Source organism: Larus michahellis, chromosome 1 (assembly GCF_964199755.1).
Source record: "Larus michahellis chromosome 1, bLarMic1.1, whole genome shotgun sequence".
Classification (NCBI taxonomy): Eukaryota; Metazoa; Chordata; class Aves; order Charadriiformes; family Laridae; genus Larus; species Larus michahellis.
The window spans coordinates 67795306-67819473 of NC_133896.1; the positions used below are offsets into that span (position 1 = coordinate 67795306).

The 24168-nt window shown below is 41.1% G+C and overlaps 1 protein-coding gene across 1 annotated transcript in view; it reads left to right on the forward strand.

The window, feature by feature from the left end:
* Positions 1–443: 443 nt before the first annotated feature.
* The window catches only part of ADIPOR2 (adiponectin receptor 2), a 46587-nt gene continuing 22862 nt past the window's right edge, over positions 444–24168 (forward strand). Inside the window, exons 1-2 of the mRNA XM_074584247.1 lie at positions 444–601; positions 23562–23797. Of these exons, the coding sequence (XP_074440348.1) occupies positions 23630–23797 (168 nt within the window). The 5' untranslated portion in view covers positions 444–601; positions 23562–23629. The remainder of the gene's footprint in view (positions 602–23561; positions 23798–24168) is intronic.

Below are 24168 nucleotides of genomic sequence, written 5' to 3' on the forward strand. Positions count from 1 at the left end.
AAGGACTGCCTGGCCGGGGATTTCCTGTGACACTGCTTTCCGTAGGAGAGCGTGACACCTCTGCTGCCTGCTCAGGCCCAGAGGAAGAGGAACAATCCCCCCGCCCCTCCCGGAGGAGGCAGGATAGATGCGCCGATGGACCCTGCCCTTCCTGAGGGGCAGCTGGGCCTCCCCCGCCACCACCAACGGCCGCCAACCGCCCCACACACGGAGAGAACAAAAGCCCGCGCAAATGTCCCTCCCTCCCCTCAGCCAATCAGCGCCGTCCCCTGCGGCGCGAGGGGGACCGCACTCCTCCTTTCCCCGTCCTGCCCGGCCCCCGGGGCGGGCGCCTGGTGCGCATGCGCGCTCCGCCGCCGCCCTCCTGTCTTCCCTACTCCATTCCCCAAGACGCAGCCGGGCGCCCGCCCCGCGCGTTTCCTTCCGGCGCGTTGTGCGCAGGCGCGCTGGCGAGCCCCGCATTGGCGGCGGCGGCCTCGTGCGATGATGACGCTTTAGGGCAAGGAGGAGGCGACAAGGCCGGGCAGGCGGTGGCGGTAGTGGCGGCCGCTGGAGGGGAGGTGGCGGCGGGCAGCACCTCGCGGGCGCCGGCCGTTGCCAGGTGAGTGCTCCCGGGGGGACGCGCCCGCCCTGTTCCTCACTGGAGGGGCTGTTGCGGCCTGGCCGCCGCCCGCGGGGCCGGGGGTCCTGCCCGCTCTCCGCTCAGGGGGAGCCCCCGCGGCGGGGTCGGGGCGGGGGGAGTCGCCTCCTTCCCTCCCGCCGCTCCCCGGGGACGGCGGGGGTCGGGCCGCGGCTGCCCCCTTCGCGGACGGGTGGGTGGACGGGGTGTTGTGGGAAGGCCGGCGGTAGCGCTGCCCCCCGGCCGGGGCCGGGTTTTGTCGGGGCGGCGGGGAGCGGGCCCTGCGGGCGGCTCGGCAGGAGCGAGCCGGGCTTGTGGTCAGGGAGTGCGCTTAGGGGCACGAAGGAGCGCTTGGAATTGCTCGGCCGGAGGAGGCTTTAGGCCAGCGAAGCACTTAAGTGGGTCAAGAGCACTGTAAGTGGGTCTTGGTTGTAGCATTCTGCGCACTTGTTGCTTGTTAGGACAGGGAAGTCGGCTGCTGCTTCTAAAAGCTTTTTACAGAGGCGATAAAAATAACAACTCCTGAGCTTGCACAATATGGGAACCTTGGCTTGCCCGCAGAGCGCTCTGTGTGTATGTAGCTGTAAACACTGGAGTTATCAACGGTAGGTAATGCAAATATTTGACAGGTGTGTAACTAGAACTTGGGTATTCCTAAGTGACAGTTTAATAAACTTTTTTAAAAGTGGTGGGTTTTTTTTTTTTAGAGAGAGAGAATCAGATATTCATCTCTTGCTTGCTTAGGATGGGCAACAAAGACATTGAAACATATGGTAATCGACTAGAAGACAAAGAAGATATGACAGCTGTTGTTGTTACTGAGCTTTTCAAGCAGTGTTGATTTCTTTTTGTGTCTGCCTTAGCCTTACAGCTCAGCTGATTTAGTGGCTTTAGTAGATGTATATGTTGGCATATGTTTAAGAAAACCATTAATATTGAATTATAACTTACTTGACATACAGGCTTTGTCACTTCTTGTGTATAAACTATATTGTACCCATCTGTCATAGCAGAAAAACTTTTAGATATTATTCCTTATTTAAAGATACATTTTGTTCTTAGTGCAGTATTGAAGTCCTTCAGGCAGTTGAATTGTCTTGTGTATTGCAACTGTGTTGTATATTTTTTTTAAATGCACTAGGGTTTATGAAGTTGGCCAGGTCCTCTGGGCATAATCTGGTTTTCAAGAGTTGAGGTCTTAATGTGTAACTTAAACTCTTGTTTTAACTCCCTTGCTGTAGTCGGTGTCAGGGAGTATTAAATTCCTGGTTACGTCGTGGCTGTGATCTTCACAGATCTGGAAGTCAGTGAAGGGCTGTGTACTGCACAGTCCTCTCTCTGAGTTATACTGTAAAAATTCTCAGCTTTCAGAAGCCTTCTTGTAGCATTTCAGTAGTGAGGTGCTTGCTGCCTACAGAACCTTAATGACACTGCTTCAAATTTAATAGTAGCTGCTCAAACAGAGGAAAATAAGTTTATGATTGACAGAACTAGAGGTTGTGCCATAGAATTATGGGTGCAACGCAGTCATAAAACACAGCTTGTTTTCCTTGTTATCTTCGGCTATGAGCTAATATTGTTTATAGAAGAAAGGAAATGATAATGTTTTGGGTTTGTTTTTCCTTTTCCTGTAGGGGTAGTAGCCAGTTCCAGTTATGAAGATTCTACGCTGTAGCTCTTATGTTACAGGGATAACTTACTATGTGTAGCCTTCATCTGTACTGTGACACTTAATCCTGGATCAAGACTGTGAGTGTGTGTTAGGCAGCTTGGAGGAAGTTCATTGTTGTGTTGGAGGTGAAGGATTAGTTGATAAAATAGGGAAATGACAACTAAATATGGTTAAATAAGCCTGCGGATAAGGTTGTTGGCAGCTTCATGGTGAAAACCGTGGAGAATAGTTGCTAATGTGGAAAACTGAGTTGGAATTAGTAATGGAGGAGTTAAAAGCTGCATCCCAACTCAGTCCAGGTTTTCAAAACGATGCTTTCTGAGTATTAGTCAGATAAGAAAAAATAATCTGGTGTGAAGGACAAGAGTGTATTCTTGGCATACTTCTCAAGCAAAACCTTTCGTGGTGAAAATTCCTTCAACAGATTCGTATCTATTATATGTTTGTTCTCAAACATAAATATAAAATGCAACGAGTATAGGAGTTTGCATTATATCGGGTCTTCAGGAGAGCCAGACACAAACAAAGAGCTCCCCTTTCCCCCCCCAGTCTTAACACTGAAAGAGTTGTATCAGTGCTGTTGAACTGGTGACATTAGTACTAGTTTGCTCAAGTGACTAGTGAGCAACGGTTCTGGCAATGTGGGTGAGATTCAGACTTGAAGCCTGACTCCTGGATACAGGATAAAAAGGCTGGAGTTTGAAAAGCTTGTGCTTGCTCTAGGCAAGAATTTCTGTTGACTTGTTATGAAGGAAAATTAATGGGAATTGGCAGGGCATGTAATGCCAGTGATTTTAATGCTTGGATCTCTGCTGTTATCTTATGTCTTCAGTTGCATGTTTGAGGAGCTGTGTCAAGCATTTGTGTACAAAAGATGCTCAATATTACGCACTAAAAATTTTGCAAGTTTTACAGGTTTCTGATTGTGAAACTGTGTTGTCCAAGACACTGTGCAAAGAAACAAGGCTTGCTTTCGTCAGTGGAGATGCTGTCTGTGCATGAGGAAAATCATGATAAGGAAACTTCAGGATGTTGTTGGATTATTATGCCATCAGCAATTTGAATGCTTAAATAGAAGTATTTCTGAAATGGAAATAGCAGTTTTGAGTATTTATGATTTGAAAGTGTCTGAGTCATTCAGCGAATTTTCTGGCAGACGGTGTTGGTAGATGTGAAAAGACATTACACAAGATAATGGTAGTGATTATGAAGAAGTATTTGGGACAGTGTTTAAGGGGAAGACTACTACTTTGAAGTTTATTGTTCTCTGAAAAAAAACTTGTTCTAAATGCCTTATCCTTTCTACACAACATTGTATTTCAGCTGGTTGTACTTAACATGGTGACTGGCTGCCTTTCCTTTTTAAAGCAATATGTTTGTCAAGACAAGTTCAATAAAGAAACTGGTTTTCAAAAATTAAGAATATGGAGACAATCAAGGTACAAGTTCTGCTTCTTCAGAAAACAGACTTCTGAAAACATTTTTAACTTTCACTTGTTTATTTGAATATGGTCCTACTACCAGAACATTTTACTTTTGAAGTAGGATGCCGCAGATGAGGATGTAAACTAGTAAGAAGCAGGAGGTGAGTTATTTCGTTATAGTTCCTGTTGCAGTACTTTGAAAAAAAAAAAAAAAAAACCAACCAACCTCTTGCCTTCTGTGTGGCAATAGCTAGGAGCGAGAGATTCAGACTTTATCATCAGGTAACTGTAAAACTGAGCTGGGGTTTAACTTGCCCACTGATTAAGTACATTTTCTGCAACGCTTGTCTCAAAGGTTTGACATAAAAATAAAATCTTTATATTAGTCCAGTTTAAAGATGAACCTCAAGGTTTTCTTTCAGGGCACAGTGACAATCTTTTTGTATACCAAAGTCTGCTCGCTGTGTTGTGATGTGGCCGGTGGCGTGGTGGTAGGCAGACAGCCTCTCTCAGGAAAGGAGGTGCCACAAGCTTATACTGCTGCTGCTTGCTTTGAAAAGTAGCAAAGAACTTGAAATGAGGAGGTGTTGGCAAAATTAAGGTGCTCAGAATTTTGAAGAGGAAATATTACATGTTTAATACCAATTTTCCCTCTGATTTAACATGACTTTCAATTTTAACTTCTTTGGAATTTTCAGAACCTCATGGAAATATCTCTGTCCTTCACTGTTGTTTTTTTTTTTTTTTTCTTTTTGTTAAATGGTATCTGTTTGAGTTATGATATGGCCTCGGTAGGAAGAAAATTACTGTCTGGGTTTTGTTTGTGTTTTTAATTTATTTAACTTTGTTTGTAGCTTAATGGTCTCTTGAGCAGATGAGTTATGTTTTAGGGATGATGGATACAAAATTAGATGACAGTTGTATTTGTTGTTGCATGTAGCCATGATTACTCCTGTATTCTAGAGTTAGATCTCTGTTGCTCTGTTAGTGGAGGAGAGAACCTCTCTTTTTCTAGCCATGCAGGATTGTTTGGCCTTCTGTGAACTGTATGTATGTCAGCAAATGTTTTGGGATTTCTCAGGGCTTGTGGTTAAATTGTTTGCAGAAAGGTATCTTCAAATGTATAGGTAGATAAAAGGTTTGCAGGACATGTAATTGTCAGTGTAGAAAAATTTGCAGCGTGGTTCAGATGGATTTCAGTAGCTGTGAAAATGCAATGGAGTCTGCTGGGATGTGCCAGCTGCTGCAGCTCTGTGTGAACAGGACTAATTAAGCCCTTGTGAGAATAGAAAATAGTCAGGCACTATTTACAGGCAGAAAGTGTTGGAACAGTCAGAGCTATATCCACTGGCTCTAAGGTACCTTTAGGCAGCAGTAAGCAAGAGAGTAGACAGTTTCCTTGCAGAATGAGTTGGAAGTCAAGTCTGAATACTTAAAATGGGTATTGCAGTGTTCTGCTAGCAGATCTAAGTACATTGCAAACTTCTGTTGGGACCTGCTTCAGGAAAGGCTACTTCCCTTTTTTGCCCTGTCCTATTATCTTCTTCCTGGCAGTATTTTATCTCAAAATGGTTAGCATTCATGTTTCTTCATCTAATGCTGAAAATGAAACTTATACTAGATACAGGTGTCATAACATTACAACGTTGCCTGCATTTAAATAGGTCATGTAAAAGTCTAGCTGTCTTTGCCAATGTGAATTGTTGTTTTTCTAAATGTAGCTATGATTGTCTGCATATATTCAAAGGTGTGGCTAGGCTGGCTTATTGCAAGCATGCCAGAGCCATTTTTCATATATATTCATCCGATTTCCTTCCTTCTCTTCTTAACCAAACTAAATGCTCTTTTCCCCAACCTGTTTGGTTCCATCTGCTTAGAGGATTGAGGAGACTGCCATTCCTTGTTTGAAGCCAAGGTCAGTTGTGCTGCTCTGTTTACGTCTAGAGGATGACTGTTCATGTGCTACAGACTTTGTTAGGGGGATCCCTGGATGTGTTAATCAGTTCTCCTACAGTTCTTGAGTACGGGTTGTTTTGTTGGTAGCACCCTTGAGTGGGTTTCTCTCTGTTTTAATGACAGCGTTCTGGTGTGGTTTCCGTTTTAGCTCCTTACTGATGGATATGCTTATTTTTTGACTAGTATGATTTTCTCAAAATGTTGTAAGTGTGTTTTAGTAAACTGGATTTTTATGGATATTTGAATAAACAGGCTGTTCTTCTGGATGAAACATGCCACAAACCTTGCTGGATGAAACATTTTCTTCACAGAAAGACTTTAATAAAGTTTTCTGCAGACAGAATGTGCAAACTACTTGGTGAGAGACACTAGATTTTGGGACCTGTTACTATTATAAGGATTTAAAGCCAACATATACCTATATGTTGTTTCTGAGTTTTTGTAAAATGCAGAACTTCTGATGGAAATGGAATAATTGAATTCAGGTAGTAGAAGCTGCCTTCTCAGAACAAGTACCACCCCGGCTTCTTAGATTTAATCTGAATGGTAAAATTCCTTTAGCTAGTGGTAAAATTCCGTTAGCTAATCTTTAACTCCTGCTTGTACTAGAAATATTTATATCTGTGTCTCCCAGTCTGCAGTGGGAGCTGTTTTAAAAAGCCATGCAATGCAAAGACAAGTATAGCTGAGACTGGCAATACTCTCAGTCCCTGAGAGGACTGGCAAGCTTTTACCTGAAGGGAAAGGCATTTTAGCATTTGGAACAAGGTAGTGGATGGCTAGTAGGACTTGAGATGAAGAGCCGCTCACTGACCAATGCATTTTGGCTTGTCTCAGCTGACAGTTTAGGTATGCTTTTGTTTTGAAGAATACTGCACTGCATTTCCTAGTGGGCTGCTCCCGAGATTCAGTGTTTGCCATTCCCTGGTGTAAACTGAAGGATGTACTTTTTCTGTTTTTCTTCCTAATGCTTTAATTTATGTCTTGATCTCCTTGGCTGGTGGAATTTATGGGTGCATATTACTTAGACAAGTGCTAGTGCTCTTGAGATGGGGTGGTGGAATCTGGTACTTTCTGACATTATGGGATGATACAACCAATTTGTTTGTGAGGAACAGTGTGCTTTGCAAATTGTTTTAGTTTAAGCAATTATTTGTGTGTCTCTGTATTCCCTAGAATAGCATATAGCATTGCAGGGCTGATAACAGCAATATTCTGCTGTTTTCAATATTAATCTTTCAGGCAAATAGTTTTTGGTTTTAATGGAACATGACTGTAGAAATAAAAGGAAGAGCCTATTCATAATTCTTATTAAAGTAGCTATGTGACAAAGTGCCAGCTATTGGGTTTCTGCCTGCTGTACCTTCAGTGGGGAACAAAATGGATTATGTTCTGAAGTGGGTGTCCTGAGAGTTGAGAAAAGCATAACAAAGTCAACAAAAGCTTTACTTAGTGGTTTTCTGACCTTTATGTAGTTTAAGCTAAGAGAAGAATGCTGAAAAAGGCTTGTGTCCTGATGGTCTTAATGTCCATGGCTAAGTGCAACTGCTCTTTGACTTCCTGCTCTGTGACCTTTTAATAATTGGCAACCATATGAATTCTGCAGTGTTACAGAAATAGTTCAATAATGGATGTGTTATAAAAATCCTTTTGAGCTTCACTGATGCAGCGAAGGAAGTTGCTAGGTAGCTTAGACTTGATTTGTAAGATACTTCTTAAGGGGCAATTTTCAAATACGTTTTTGGTATGGAAGAGGAATACTAAATTTCTCTAGCCACCTTATAATTATGAATTGTTCATTTCACTCCTAGGAAGGATATAAAGGAATAGTTTTTCGTGGTCGTCTTTTCTTCTCCTTTTAGGTCATCCTCCAGAAACATAGAGTATAATTTGCCAAAGCTCTTTTTCTTTTTATTAGGATTATTTTTCATAGGTGTTCTGGCATTCTTATACCAACTAGGACTGTAGAGAAGGAAGATCAGTAATAAAACATTAAAACTTCCTGTGTTACAGAAGTCCAATGTTTGATTCAACATTGTTGCCAAAATAACTGAGAAGATGTGTATTTGTTTTAGGTACTGTATCTGTAAAACTCTTCTAATTTGGTGTTGATCCTATACTCTGGAGTTTAAAGGTACGGTATTTCCTGTCTTCTGCCATGAAGGCAAACTCAAAATTTCAAGTTAAGCTGGCCCTTGATAAAGGGTGAGAGAGGATAACCAGGTTTCACAGCACTGGCATAAATGTTTCTGTCCAAAACATCTAACTGGCATGTGATGCTGTTGAAAATGCCAGTTTTGTCAACTGATTTGGAAGGACTCCAGTATACAGGTCAGTGTAGGGGAAGGGAGATGATACACAAGGCTGTCCGAGATGATACCAAAAAATCTCAAACACTCAGATAAGGCCGGGGTTGCTGTAACAGTACAGCTCTGCATGACTGTGGGTAACCTGGGTCCGCTTTGGCTTTTGAGGGGCAGAGTCTTAAAATGCTATTGGAAAAGTGGTACAAGATGCTCTCAAAAGGACATTAGTTTTTCATTCTTCTATATAAGCCTTTTCCAGCTGACTTTTTCTGTATTAGTTAACCAGTTCAAATACCCCTTTGTTACACATCACAGTAAAGTCATTGTGAAAAACTAAGCATGATCACAGAACCCATGACTGTTTTCCTCTGAAAACTCATGTCTTGGCTCTGTTTCAATAGTTCATTATTATGTAAGTGCCTGAGGGCTTATCTGCCTGCAAGACTCACATGAATGTTTTGTTCAGTCTAAGGTCATCCTTGAAAAGGTATGATTCCACATTCCTGTTCTTTTAGCAGTAAGTATGATGTGTCTGGTAGTTCTTGTAGTACCCCATGAAATCTTATTACCTTTTGAGAGGATTTATCCTATGTAGAGATTAAAACTCTCTCAAAACTTGGTGCTCCCTTCTTGGAGATCCGGTTCTGAGGTAACAGATTATTTGAACGCTTTCTCATTTCAAGCCGAAGGGACTCCTGAATTGTGTGGTGATCTAAGTTATGTCTTTTTAGTACATCAACAGTTCATAAACATATTATTTGTTACAACATTCAAAGTCACAGGTAACAGTGGTGGTATTTGGGGTTGACCAAAGCATAGTTGCATAATTCCTATCATGGAATAATGTTTAGTCACACTAGTGATGGAGTAATTGAGAATTACTGGCACTTAGAATTAATTACTAGGCAGACATAAAAAGGAAAGGTGTAGAATGTATGCGTTACTGCCGCTTGCATTGGAGAATGCTTCTTCAGGGGACGTGACAGGTAATAGACCCATATCAGCATATTGTGCTGATGGTGATCCAGTCGCTAAGCAAACATGCAGGATGGGTATGCTAAAACTGCTTCTCTTCAGTGATTGTCCAACCGTCTTTTTTCGTCTGAAGTTTTGACTTGATTGTGCTGAAAATCTTGGATCATCTGGTAAGTGGCCTAGAGAATTGGTTATACTAGGAGGGAAGTGGTCTGTTAGTGAAAACCAATTCTCCATTCTGTTGGAAATATTGAATAAGGAAGCCATACAACTGGAAGGCTTTAAACTGTTAGGTGTAAGGCTTTGTATGGAAATACAGCCAGGACTTATTGAACATAACATAGTGTGTGTAATGTTTGAGCCAGATTTTCTGTCTTGTGTACTATTTGCAGTATGGATGAAGTAGGTTGTATAACTTATAAACCTTCCCTCCTCCACTGGAGTGCAATGAATGTCAGTTTGAGACTGGCATGTGAGTGCCGTATGCTTTACAACTCTGGTGTCACAAGATCCTAAGATAAACTCAGCCTTCATTTAGTGAAATTTTTAGGCTCTAACAACATGCCGTGAAGTGAAGCAGGGAGAATGGAAATGGATTACAGGAAAAGTCTCCTCCATTACTTGCTGCTTTCATGCTGTAATATTTATGTCAGAGGATCTCTCCCAAGCTCTGATTTCAAACTCCCGTGTGGACCAAAAGCAACATTGTATACGGCTTGACAAAAGTCCTTTCTGACTAACTTTAAGTGACCTGAGGCAGATTAACATGCGGATTAATGTATTTGATGGTAATAAATCAGTTTTAGCAAGTACTGAGACATAGGTTTGTTTGGCAGAGAGTTTGAATAAAAAGTGGTATCTGGAGTTACATTGAACATTTTATGGAGAATAACATAGCTGAGATGGTTAAAAAACTTCCTGCTTTCCTTGATTTTGTGCTGATGCATCTTTATGCAATTTAGCTGTAACTATGTGGAGTTTTATTGAAGTCAAAGTTGTTGTCTTGGTGAGTAAGCTTACAAAAATCAAAGGATTCTAATTTAAATGGTATGTGTGCATCCATTGTAAATGTTTAGTAGCTGCTGTATAGCACGCATACTCCAGGGATTTTCCCCCCTGTCCCCCATCTGCTAAACTTATTATTTGAGCTAACTTGGACAAACAGCCTTCACGTTGATTTCACATCCTTCTTGTAGGAATCTTGGACTTTAACTTTCCCAAGCTTAAATAAAAAGTCAAGAACCAGTGACAAGTTTGAGGTGAGAGAAATTTATCTGTGCTTCCTCATAGGTAGCGCAGCTGTTTGTTAGACAGCAGTAACGAATTAGAGATTAGAACTACTGCTTGGTTTTGGGAAATGTATTTTAGGGGTTAAGATAACTGCTCTTTGTTACAGCACAGGGAAGGTACAAGATCTGTTTGTTTCATTGTTCTAAGCTGTATTTCTCAGGACTGAGGCTTACAAGAAATTTGTATGTTTCTGAAACAAGGTGACACTTAATGTGACAAGCTTGGCTTCCAAACTGGAGCTGATAGTTGAGGTGAATCCTAGGTAGATGCATGAGAGTACAACCCAGTCAGAGTTTGAACTTGAACTAGGCATTCTTTTCCTCTTCAGGAATGAAATTGTAGCAGTATGTCAGGTATTTGGTAGAGTTGTTTTTTTGGGTGGGATTTTTTGTTTGTTTTTTTTTTTCCCCAGGTTTGTGTCATCTTCGTTTGGGGGGGGGAGATTGTGGTTGCGGGGTGGGTTGTTTGTTTTTTAAATTTTAGTTTTTCCTTAAACCTTTGCTCTTAGTGTTCTAATTTTGGCAATGGAAATCAATGACATCAAGTTGCTGTGTGACAGTTTAAACACTATTCGTGGAAGAAGGTAAAAATCATAGTCAGCGATTAACAGATTTTATCTCATCTGTATGTAAGAATCAAACACTGAGTGTTTTGATTTCCTTGAGTCCCTGGAAAAAGGTGAGTCATTCCACTGAAACTTGAAATTCCAGAGTAGTTACAACACAAACCAGGCTGGGTTAAACTAGAAATCCCTCTGGCTCAGGATCCTACTTTCATTGTGGAGCTGCTGCTTAAGCTTCTCTATGTTCCCTTGTATGTAGCCGAAGTAGGTTGCATGATATCCACCCAGTCTGCCTCCAAGCTGTGCTACAGAAACATCTTTATATTCTCATACTCCACTTACTCAGTTTTCTTGCCCTTGTGTCCCACCCATGCACAAAGCGACAAGACCTCCTGCCTGAAGTGGAGAGACCAAGAAGCTTTGGTCTGGCTTGTGCTCAGCAGGTTCTGTGTTTTTTTGCTGGGGATAAGTTGATGGGTAGTGTGAAAGTTGTGCTATGGGTGTGTTCCTGATACGGTTCACTTGATGTGTCCTCCTACTGCAGTATGAATCCTGATGTGTGTATGCCAAATGTGCCAGGTTGCAGCACCTCTTACTGAGGCTTTGACTGTGCTTTGTCCCTAACCTTTCTATTTATACCCTTTGAGTCTGAAGCCCAGCCAACTTGGAGGACCACCTACCAGTCCCAGCTAAGCTGGCCATTCAGGGGAGAAGGAACAAACCTGGCAAATTGAGATTCTGGCAAGGGTTTTTCTGTTCCCTTGTCCTCTTATATAAGTTGCTGGCCAGAGCATCTCGGGGTAGTGCCTACTGGCTTCTTGGATGCCTTTGGGGAGTTATTGGCATTGTTAGGGTGCTTGGCCTGGTGTCCCTGAGAAATTTTCTGTTTCAGCCCTCATCCTTCCTTCTGTGGGGTTCTCACTTTCTGTCTCTTAATCATTTGGCTTCTTTCCTATTTTGTTTTGTTTGGGGTTTGGGTTTTTTAATTATTATTCTTTAGGCCCCTTAATATTCTTCCTCAGAGGCCTCTAAGATTTTTGTAAGGATGCACATCCCGTAAGGAAGAAAATAGATTCTAAGCATTAATATGCAAGCAATATATGAACAGACATGTATTGGTATTTAGGGGCTTCTCGAGCTAGAGGTGGCTTCATGTGCTTAGCACCCCTTGATGGATTTGTCCAGTTTCCATGTGAATCCTCATCCTGTAGCAGGGAGTTCCAGGGCTTTCTGATTTGCTGTGTCAAGAACAACTTATTTTTGTGTTTGAGGTCACCAACTCTGTGACCTTACCTTAGCTGACAGGCAGCTTGGTATTTTCACTTTTTCTTGTTGTTGTTTTGGGTGGTGGTGCTGTTGTTATGAAGATTGGGAAACCTTGTGCTGTGTTGAAATCTTGCTGCAATTTTGAGTGGTCAGCTCTGGCTTTAAATAAAACTTTCTTTGCTGTTGCAAAGCAAGTCCTTTCTCAAATAATTTAGTAAATGTGTAAAATGTGCTCTAAAACACCTGAACTATTACTGGTTAACTAGCACAGGATAAAAATAGATATCAGATTTCGTATTTCATATATGTGAGGCGTGTGTCACCTCATACTCTTGTTTCCTTAGCTACAGCTGCGTGCTTGTCTACATTGCTCAGGGCTTGCCTGGTTATCTGGGCAGGTCAGTTCTCTTCCAAGATTTTACTTCTGTTCTCTTCTAACACATTAAATTCACAATGCTGACTATTGACATTTCTTAAGACTTAAATCTGTCAGTGTCTACTTTTTTCCAAAAGGATGCATGCCACTACTGTGCTATCAATACTGTCAGTACTGGAAGAACCTTTCATGCTTTTCATAATATTATACCTGGGTATTTTAAAGTGGATAAGGCAGCATTTATACACTGTTTACACCTGACCCCTGTATAGAGTTCTCAGCTAGGTTACCAAGTACATCTTTGGCATACAGATTAGTGGCTGGCTCCTAAGTGTAGCCCTTGATCTCTACCAAGAAGCTTGGCCTACATTTTCTCAGTATTAATGACAGCTGTATGTCTCTGCGCATCAGATGAATCTGAAGAGCTGTGTTGTATCTCAGTCACAGCCATGGTAGTTAGTCTTTGCATCAGAATTCTACTAGACAGCTAATTTTTCTTGCAGAAAGAGAACAAAGTTATGCTAGAATTAGATCCCTTATTTGCAGACTCCGTTGACAGTAAGTGTTTTGTCAGAATAAGATATTTTTTTCTTCTTTCAAAAGTAGCTTATCTGAATAGTTCTACGTGTATTAACACCCCTTATGGATGCAGTTGGGCTAGAGTAAGAGTACCTTCAGTGAGTATTTGAAAACTAGGACAAATAACTATTCAGTAGTTTGCTGACCCAGTTCTTGCTCTCTGCTCGTGTTCCTCCTCTCTGGGCCCTTGTCCAGGAAATCAACCCAAATTCCTACTCTTAAAAGTGTGGATGCTTATCAGCTTGGCCATGCTTCCTTCCTGTTCTTTGTGTTTCTTAAAGAAATCAAGTGTCTTCTATAATGTCTAGAGCTTCTTTCTGCAAACAGAATGTGCAGACAGTGACTGCTTAGCTTGCTTTTTTTGTTGTGTCTAGGTCCTGTTGTAGGACTGTATATATGCCTATGAAGGGCCCTTTGGTACAAAACAACATTACCCAGGTCACCCTGGCACAAAGCGTTCCCTCTGAGGAAAGAATGTGTTACAAGTTCAGACGGCCCATTTGGTTTTCCTGGAGCCGTTTCAGACTTTGGTATTATATTGTCATCTTTCTGTAACACTTTAAAGACTATCAATGCTCTTGAGAGTTGCAAAACACGAGAAGGAATGGAGGACCTGTTGGTGCCAGTCCAGAGAAGGGGGATGAAGATGATCAGAGTGCTGAAGCCCCTCTCCTATGAGGACAGGCTGAGAGAGTTGGGGTTGTTCAGCCTGGAGAAGAGAAGGCCCCCGGGGAGACCTTATAGTGGCCTTTCAGTACCTAAAGGGGACCTACAGGAGAGAGGGGGAGGGACTCTTTATCAGGGAGTACAGTAACAGGATGAGGGATAACAGTTTTAAGCTGAAAGAGGGTAGACTAAGATTAGATGCTAGGAAGAAATTCTTTACTGTGAGGGTGGTGAGGCACTGGAACAGGTTTCCCAGAGAAGTTGTGGATGCCCCATCCCTGGAAGTGTTCAAGGCCAGGCTGGATGGGGCTGTGAGCAGCCTGGTCTAGTGGGAGGTGTCCCTGCCCACGGCAGGGGGGTTGGAACTAGATGATCTTTAAGGTCCCTTCCATCCCAAAACATTCTGTGCTTCTATGACTCCATCCCGGTTGTTACATTCTTGTTTATGGGCAAAGAGGAAACACCCTTTGTGCATGTGTCTGTGTGCATATAGAAATGTGTAAGTGAAGCCAAGAATTTATTGTTAGTATAATGGAAATCTTAACAGTCTGACTCAAGAATCATTTGCGTGGATTTAATTCTTAAAGAAAAAAATAAGAATAATATTGCAGTTAGAGTGCTTACATATGGGAAAATGTTGCCAAACGCAGCTAAAATTGTAACACATGCACTTTTTGATTTCTGTCCCTTCTTCTGCAGTTACTTTCACCCTTCCATTGCTGCTCTGGGTCTTTAAGTCAGCAGCTTTGGACTGGTGGAGAGGATAAGGGGAGGTCATTAGCCTTGGGAGTCATTTGTTGGGAGGAGTATGTTTGGTGTTGCCTGTTTCTTCTTCCTCCCTCTAGGGTCCACCTGGGTTTTTTTGTATGTTTGCTAAGATGCTTTTACACCTCTTTCTTAATTGGTCTACAGCTCCAGGTTATGTCTGAGTTTACTATATGTGGTGCCCTTTATGTGTTAGTTACTATTTCTTTGTTACCCCTACAGCCAGGTTTGTCCACCTCTAGGTCTGCATTTTTTTTTTTTAACTGACCATTAGTGAGTTGTTTATAGTCATGGGGTTTCTGCTGTGTCCCATCTCTTATCCCCTACCTGTACTCTCTGCGGTACTGCATCCTGTCTCTCCACTTCTCAGGCCGTTATTTTTTGGCTGTTATTTTTTGCCATCATTGTAAGTACCTTTTTCTATGGAGAATAACTGGAGGTTATATCACACCACAGTAAACAAACGTAAAATAAATTAGCCATTGACATCTAGTCAATTAGAGAAGCTGCTGTCACAGCTAAACTGAATAAAAGGCAGGTCAGGAAAAGTTCAGACTGAGCAAGCCTGACGAGCCCGAGTCTTGAGGCCTTGTAGCTCGACACTGCTGGTAGCAGTGGTAGTACTCTATTACAGGCTGCAAGGTTACGATTCCGTGCCCTTCCACGTCTGCAAATCCCTGCCTAGCACTTGCAAGTCCAGGTAGGGTGTTGCAAACCCACCTATGACTGAGTAAAGGATCCTGGAGGTATCTTTTCTTTTCTGTCTTCTCTTGCTTTGTGGTGACCAGTGTAGGTCTGAGGGTAACTGGTAGTGCTTTATTGTGATATATAGCCATCATTATTTAGCGTAAGCACTTCACATAAGTTTTACGTTTTCTCTTATGAATTTTATTATTACAGTAAATGCTGTGTTCTATCTATGAAAAAGGCAACCTGAATGTCTAACTTCAACTTTTTCTTTTATGTGAAATTACAGTTTTATTCCTGTTTTGTAATAAGGTATTTTTATAATTGTAAATGTTCTGTCTATTTCCTTTGAAGAATTTTTTGCTTGATCTCCTGTTGTCACTATCTTGTGTTGTGTGTTGTCTGCTATAAATAGCTTGACATAACAAAATAACTTTTATTTTGTTGTAATGGTGCTGATTGTCATTCATCCAATGTTACAGCCAGTCCTCATTTTACTGAACAAGCAGCGTTGCTCTGTTATCAGAGGGTGGATAGCAATTACATGCTTCAAAGTATGGACAGTATATTTTTCACTGAAAGTATATAGAAGTGAAGTAGTGAAGTGCTCCCCATTGCCACAGCTCACTTAAAGCATTTTTTTTTTTTTTTAGACAATTTCAATGTGTGTTTGGAGGGGCTTTTTTTGGTTTTGGGTTTGTGGTTTGTTTTTTTTTTTTTGAGTTGGAAGAGACATGGATCATTTTTGTTGAGGGAATCTAAGCTGTTTTCAACAAAACCAGGTTGTTGAACATAAGTAAAGGAGTAAGTTTTCTTTGTTCTTATTTTTTACAAATATGTGAATGCAAACATATTTTGTTGACCAAACCTGTCAGCCACAAAATAAAACACTGATAAGCAAGCTCACAACCTCATTAATAAAGCTTATCAAGATTGCCAGCAAAACTAGAGAGTGGGTGCTTCCAGAAACTGGGAAGAGTGTGGTGGTCAGCTTTTTGCAACCAAGCTTCTCAGGTCCTGACCGCTTTATTAAAATTGATAATCTTGGTAAGGTGTCTGGTTTGCTATGCCAGCTGTGGTCTGCAGCAGGCCAACAGGTCATAATAAAGGCTGTGGTATGTACATACATAACAATTAAAGGCTTGGGCTAACAAATAACTGTCGGTCCTTAACAGGTTAGGAAAATGCTGCCTATAAAATACATAAAGAATTAAAATCTTGGGTGTGTGGTCTTGCCCTTCCTGTCATATTGCCCACACTGCTCTTCTGATGGTGTGTTCAGCCAATTCAGTTTGATAGTAAATGATTATCTCTTTCTGGCTTAACGTTTTTCCAGACTGCCACCTGGAATGGGTTGTGACAAACATCAGAGTGCCTCTGGGGGGTGGCAGCCATGAGGAGTGGGGCCATTTGCCCACCAAAGGAGGAGTGGGGCTGCCCCCACTTGGCACCAGCCAGCCCTTAAATCTGCACAGCAATGGCATCTAAGTAAAGAGATGTCCAAGCAAGCCAGTAAGAGGCACTGAAGGCAACTGTCTTGCATGCTTTCTTGCTTGAAGTTTGTAGCCTAAAACACGTGTATTCCTCTTTGGTTTTAAAAGCAAGGTGGTAGTGGGTTTTTTTGTACAGTTGTTCCAGGCCTTGGAGCATTTTCTGGAGTTGTAAGAGACCTTGGTTCAGTTTCTAGAGAGTTTCAAACTTATGCTTCCTAGGAGGAGAGTGTTGTACCTGCCAGGGTAGAGGAATGTTTGCTCTTGGTGCTGTTCACATTCTCATGGGAAGATCTTCTGTGTAGAGGGGGTAAAATGAATGTAACTTCGGCTTAGTAGTATAGCTCTAGATTTTAGTGCCTGCTCCAAAGACTTTGGTTGTTTTTTTTTTTTATATTCACCCAACAGTTCTGTGAATCGGATGTCCTTGAGGCAGTAGTTAAAAAGGATGTATTCTAAATTTTCACTTAAGAGGAAAATAATGTCTAATTTCAGGCTTTCACTTTTAGACAATCTGTGATCCAAAGTGTTACTAACAAAAACCAACTGCCTCTTTTTATTGTTGGCAACAGAAGTAAGTTGGTGTGAGTTAATAACATGCCACAGAAATAAAATCATAAAAGGGCACAAAGATGGAACATTTCTCACTTGGAGAAACTGAGCCATTTAATGAAAAAAATGAACCTAAAGCAAGTTTTCCAGGTCTGGGTTGTGGATTTCTGTGGAACATGATGTGAAAACAGCTTGAACTTCTGTTCCTTGTCTTGTACGGCTTCTGTAGCAATTCTCTTGGGTTTGGTTTATTGAAGAGTAAAACTAATTTACACCAGTCATCCAGTCTCTAGCAACTGGGCATTGTGCGCTAGGGGTGGGCCAACCTCTGACATAGCGCTTAACCTAGTTACAAAACTGGGGTCCAGTTTTCAGTACAAATTGGACAAATGTTGTAACAATGTAATGAGATCCTCTGAAATGGAAGCATTCCTTAACGTAGGCGCGCTGCTGGCTTGTTCCCTTTCTTTGGACCCAAATGCATCAGAATGTGCTTGATTGTTTGCCTCTGCAGCCTGCTGTGAAATAGCTTAGGCTGAAGTGTCCAGTGACAGTTTACAAGTTACAAAGACAGCTTTTTGGCCACTGACCCTCCACGGGAGTTTAATCTTTGTTTTGTAGCTGTCCCTTTATCTAGGGAAATTACATCTAAGAGAAGAGGTGCTAGATTGCTTCCTCATTGTTCCTCATTGTTAAAGATGACCTCCAAAGAATTTTTACAGCCTGAGTCATAGTTTTCCTGTAGGGTACATTGAGAAAACAAGGTTTTCTGTGATTTTCCTCCTTCCCCCGTTCATACACACCCTTGCTTGGTTTCTTTTTGACTGTAGTTTTGGAAAACACTTGGAATGTTGCTGTGGGTGTTTAACTCCTTAACTGTAAAAGATGCCTCAATCGTTGAAAGACTCTTAAGGTTTTTTTTTTTTTAAAAAAAAAAAGGATAAAAGTCCCTTATTTCAAGTTATACTCTTGAATCTTTTTATGTTACTGTTTTGTTAACTTTTTAGCTGTGGCCTTCTAACTTAGGGACAATTCACAAAGCTACTTAAAATGTATGGATTTCTTATCTCTTCTGCTTTGCTCTATGCATAAGGAAAAAAGCACCCAGCCAGTAGATACTCCATATAGTTAATGTGACTCAGCATGGGTTAGTTAGGCCACACGTATGGGTGACACTCGACGGCAGTCATAACTTATGTGACGCAGCACTTGCTGTCCAGCTTCCTCTTTCCCCTACCCAAGCTCTACACGCCTGCCTTGCATTGGCACTGGTGCTTACCTGATTTCCTTGGTAAATGGATCAGAGTGCTGTGTAGGCAGAAAGTCAAAGGTGACATCTGACCCTGAAAAAAAAACAACAACCAAACCCCAAAACGCAACACCCAACACCTTGCCAACAGCTCACTGTTGGCGAACTCACTTGAGGACCAGTGCTGGTGCTAGGGAGTAAGGCAACCAGATGGGTGACAGGATGATTCCACTGTCACCTGAGAATAATTTAAGCTTTTGTGTGATGTTAATGAATACTGTTGGTGTTACTATCCCATTTGGGAGGGACTACTTGTGACAGAACCTCTCTACCAGGAGATAATAGTAGAAATACAATATGCCAAGAAAGCTACATTTTGTTTAGTATACCTTGTTTCAGTCAAGGTAGCCACAGAATCAACTGTTTCATTGGCAAAAGATATTAGAAGTACTTTGCCATTTGTACCTGTGCTGACAGTTCTGGAAATGGAGTTGTGCCTATTGTGTTACCGAGGCCTAGTCTAAACAATGTTGGATTTGGTATTCAACCCATAGGTGTTTACTATTCAGTTATCTTTGCCATTCTACTGGTGTGGATGTAGCTAGCCAACTAGTGATGCTGTTGTAGCTGTGATGGTATGTGGACACAGGCAAGGCAAAATTGGTAGATTGAGATAATATCTCTTATGAGACTTTTTAGGCACTTGAGCCCTTCACTGACTATTAATGAATATTCTGAGAAACAATGTAGCATGAAATTTTCACGATGGCCTTTTGTTCTTTCAATAACTAAGCCCTGTTAGGGAGGATGAGCTAATTTCATGAAGCTTTGTCCACTGTGCGTACATTGCTTATGCTTCTTTAAGGGATGCTTTGAAGAAGATGAGCAAGGAAAGAGCATACAGTGGATGCCATTGCCCTGAACAGGAAAGTTTCTATCAGAAGTCTGTTGATCAATGAGAGGGGAATGGAGGAGGATGCCACTTTCATTCTTCTTCCAAATACCAGCTACAGACAGAAGGGATCATTCCTGTGCTGCTTATAGGAGGAACATACTGGGAAAGAGCTAGATGCTGGAGAGATTGCTTTGCTTAGGGGTAGTGAGGGGTAGTCTGACCATCTGGGACTGTGTTTTGCCCGTAAAAGGGGGTTACATTTAACTACAAATATTACCCTCAGCGTGCTTTCTTTTACTTTGTTACTGTGTTGGCATTGTTTAGCTTTAGCTTAAGTAGAAAACCAGTCCTTGTGCCAGGTGAATTCTGTGAGGTTAGAAGGATTGTATCACTTATCCTTGTATCACTTATTCTGGGCAATATTTGGGAAGATCTTACAAAGTATAGCAGCATCAACCTGTGGTGCTTAAGTTTGTGTAAATACTCTTTCCCTGTCATCTTCAGGAGTGAAACAGTGCCCTAAACATGCTCTGTAATTGTGGATTTGTGTTGACTTCTCTGACATTACACAATTGCAGTGAACTGCTGAAATAGTTTTGCCTTCTGATTCTGTTTTCAGAAAGATGACAAGTATTTGTCTACAGCTTAAAACTGGCACTGACTCTCCTTGCTGTGAGGTTGACTTCTGACCTGGGGTGGAGTGGGCAGCTGGGAGTGATGACCACTTAGGCTTTGTAGGTTGTGTGCTGGTAGAAGCCACCACGTTAAGTTGATAAGGTTGACTAATGGTTTGCTATGTTTCTTGTTATAGGCTGTGTTTAGAATTATGATTCTATTAAACTGGTAGGTCCTTTCTAGAAGCTGTCTTAGCCTTTAGAAGTTTTCTATATTAAAGAAAACCCCAACAAACCAAACTCTGTAGATGCTCTTCTCAGCTGATTTTAAACACAGCAGGAACTCACCACCTGATCTAGATGCTGATGTTATGCTTATTATATATGCGATCATAAAGGAGATTTTAAGTTGTACATGGCAACATCCGATTTAAATGGAAGTTAACTTAAAGTTTGTTTGTTTCATGCTGCAAAGAAGCTAAAGGACTTAAATATAAGACTTATAATCTCAGTGAAACAAAACAATTGCTTCCAAGACCTCAAGTATTCTATAGCTTTCCATCTTACAGTTTTTGTTTTCATGGGCTACCCAGTCTTAGAGAGAGAATGGGGCAACAAGTCTTTTCATAAACTATGTTTCAACCATCATCTTCTGACTAGATGCTACTGACCATACTTAGACTTACCATTTTCTTAGGAAAAGGTCGTCCTAGTCATTCAAACCCTTCACTTGAACTGTGAAATTTATAGTAGAAATTAAAGACCGTCTATGGCTTTCCTGTTCATAATCTCAGACTGCTTGCTTTTACTTGTGAATAAATAGTTTTGACTATTAGCATTGTTCTGTTGTCAACTCTATGTTGCGTTCAGGCATGTGTTTTCGGCTTTCGTAGTACATTTTTTAAAAAGGACTAAAAACCAGTAGTGATGCTTTTGGACTGTCTTTCGGCTTGCTTATCTTTACCTGCTCAGTAAGGGTGCGCATATTTAGCACTGAAAGGATCCTGCATGAAGGACAACGTGGAAACATCTTAGTTCATTGAGCAATTCCCCTGTAATTTCAAGAAGCGACGACTTCTGTTTATGCAGAGCTCTAAAGTTCAACTCTGCCGAATGCAAATCTCACTCGCTGGAGGTGAAATGCATCTTTTATTTTTAACCTTAGTGATCGCTTGGCAGCGAGTGCTAGTAAATCTTCAAGGCCTGATTTAAGAAGTCTCTTGGCATTCTTGTATCTTCTTCTACTAGAAGAACTTTAGCAAAAGCATCTTGGCCAAGTGTGGTTAAGCCAGTTGTGTTGGTTGTTACCATGCCTCTGAGCATTGCTCCCATGATGTCGTAGAGGTGATATAAGGGCATGCTCTTAGGCAATATAGCAGGTAATGCAGCGCACAATGGCAATTCAATTGCTTAAAGCTGGCAGAAAGAAAAACTGGTAAAACTTGCTGGTTAAATATCTAATGCAAATTAAAAAATTGTTGAAACTAACTATGGCTGTTTCGACTAACTACCAGTTTGAAATGTTGTGTGGAAATGTTTTGTGGTAGGGATGTGTGTTTGTAACTGTTGCTTACAAACAGCTGTTCTGCTTACTTGTATTTTTTTGGTTTTAGCTACAGCTTCAAATTGGTACAGTGTGCTTAACTTATAAGAGACTAATTTCAGTAGCCTTTTAAACTAAGGCACCCAATCAATTTCACTTTAAACTGTAGTTCTCATTGCATACTCTTTTCTTTCTTCCCTAGATCAGTTTTGCCAAATGGCAATGTGATGATGTCTTCATGTTTCTTGCATAAAAATAGAATTGTGAATTGGCTGCTTGAAATAGGACAAAAACAGTGAAGATTTCAGTTGTTCTGTGGCTTTCTAAATATTTGTTCTTGGTTTTAAAAGCTACTTGCTCAACTTCTTTTTTTTTTTTTGGGCTTCCTGTATAATGTTGTTAAACCTTGCCTTAATTTTCATGGGGTTATAGTTCTGTGGCTCTTGTGTTTACCAAGCAAACGCCTGTGGCCATTTTAGATGTTACCCCTCAGATGGGGGTTACTGACTCTGTAGTAGAGTTAGCAGGAAGGTTGGGCATACCATCTGCTCTGCTGGCATATTGTTCAGTTTACCTTCTTGGGTGATTAAAGCAGTGTGCCATACTGAACCTGGATGACTGAGCTATCATTTAGTTCTGCAAAGTCTATTGCCTGCTCATTAGCAGCTCTCTCTTCTGGGGATTGCCAGGCAGCTGAGGGGATATAACATTACAAACTGCTGCAGCAAAATTAACTATAGCATGTTTGTCAGAGCTGAGAATTAGCTTGCAGTGATCATATATAAATGAGATTAGTCCCTGAAAGGAAGGAGTACATTATTATTGGCTTTTTGGAGGTGACATTTTCTTACAAGATCACCAATATCAATCCTCCATCTTATATTTTTAATTTCCTCTCCTATGTTATGACAAAGTTCAGTGTATTTTATTGGGCACTAAAATTCCAATCTAATTATGCACCCTGGCAAGTTAAAACTTGTTAGATGGGTTATCTTAATGTTATGTGTTAGTCACATCTAAGTACTTATATGCTACAGTAATAGAATGACACCAAGTGATTAGTACAAAATGAATAGATTCACATTCAAAGTGATTCTGAAGCCTCAGCTGAGTGCTAATTCATTGTGATGACTTCTGGTGCTCTGATTTCAACGTGCTCTGGCTGCTGTGCCTCCCAAGGCAACCAGTGTCAACCAAGTGTCTGTTGACTGGCTATTAAAGTCACCACACAGTGATGTACAAGATAAATAGGTAACCAGTGAGGGCTTGGATTAACAGGTTGTCATTAGGCAAAGTTCTGCGAATTTAATTAATCTTCAGCATCTTGAGTTAAACTTACCCCAAGTCCTTTTTGCAGTGTCCTAATTGTAAAATATAGTTACTCTTCTGAGTAGAAAGTATGGGTTATGGTTTTCTATGGCAATTATCTATTTATGCTTGCTGGGATGGAATGAACGGTGTTTTTTAAGTCTGTCTGGCCTAAATACTTACACAAGTAAAGGTACAGACCCATTTCTAGCAGCAATTCTGAACACGTTAATTTATGCAAGGGAAACATAATCACTGTAAGTACTACTGCCCGCCTTGCAGTCTCTCTAAAGTCAGTTGCTGCATAAACGCTGCTTGCTTGCTGCTACCCAAGCAGCTGTACCAGTGTCCTTGTCCTGATAAAACCTTGAAATGAGCTTCATACCCACAAAAAGCTGATAATTATAGTGTCTGTGATAAGTAGTTTATTTGTAAATAGTATTAACATTCCAGTGTCTACAACTTTGTAAAAGTAAAAATGTACAAAAACATCACTGTGAATTTACTGTTTTATGGAGCTCACTTTCTGTTGTCTTTCAAAATTGTCTGTAACCTCTGTTAGGATATGAAAGTATTAGTGGTCACAAGATGAGAATTCATTGCTCAACAGTGTAGAAATCTGTATAATTGATCCTGTGGGAGTCTGCGCACATATAAAAGCAGTTGTTGTAGTTGTTTGGTAGCTTTTAAGCATGCTCTTCTTTCAGCCAATTCTTACACACTAGTTTTTAACTTTGGTTTAGTTACACAAACTGCTTGTCTTTCAGAGCGAACACATAATCAGACAAACCGAACCAAGAGGAAGAAGAATATTTGAGAAGGCTCCCAGCATCTCATGAATGAACTAACGGAACTCGATAATGCTGGTTCTCCAGAGCCAGGTCTACGGCTCAGAAAAAGACACATGTCTGACACCGCAACAACACAGGCAGCCTTTGAAGAGGACAACTCTGAGCAGAGGCTTCTTTTAGTGGAGCCACCTCTGTCTTCTGACCAGGAAAGTGTAAGTTATGTGATTATCTGTTAGGTTTGCTATGAAAAATGAGTTTTGACATAAGTGCTCAGTGCTTGAAGTAAGTTCCAGAAATGTGAACCGTAAGCCAACAACCTCTTTGTGCCTGCTAAATAATTGTAATAAAATAAGGAAGATGCCAGAAATATTCAGTTGAATGTATGGGAACCTGGGTGATAAGACAGGGCATAAGTGTAAGTTTACCAGCTTTATATTTTTTTATTCCCCCCTCAAAGAAACAGGACTCATAGTGGTTTGTTCTCTGCTGAGACGCTGCTCATAGCAAAAGATTTTTGTTCTGTACCTTCCAATTAATTGTAGGTGAAAGGAGAAGATATGTTGACTCTGGCTGAATGGAATCT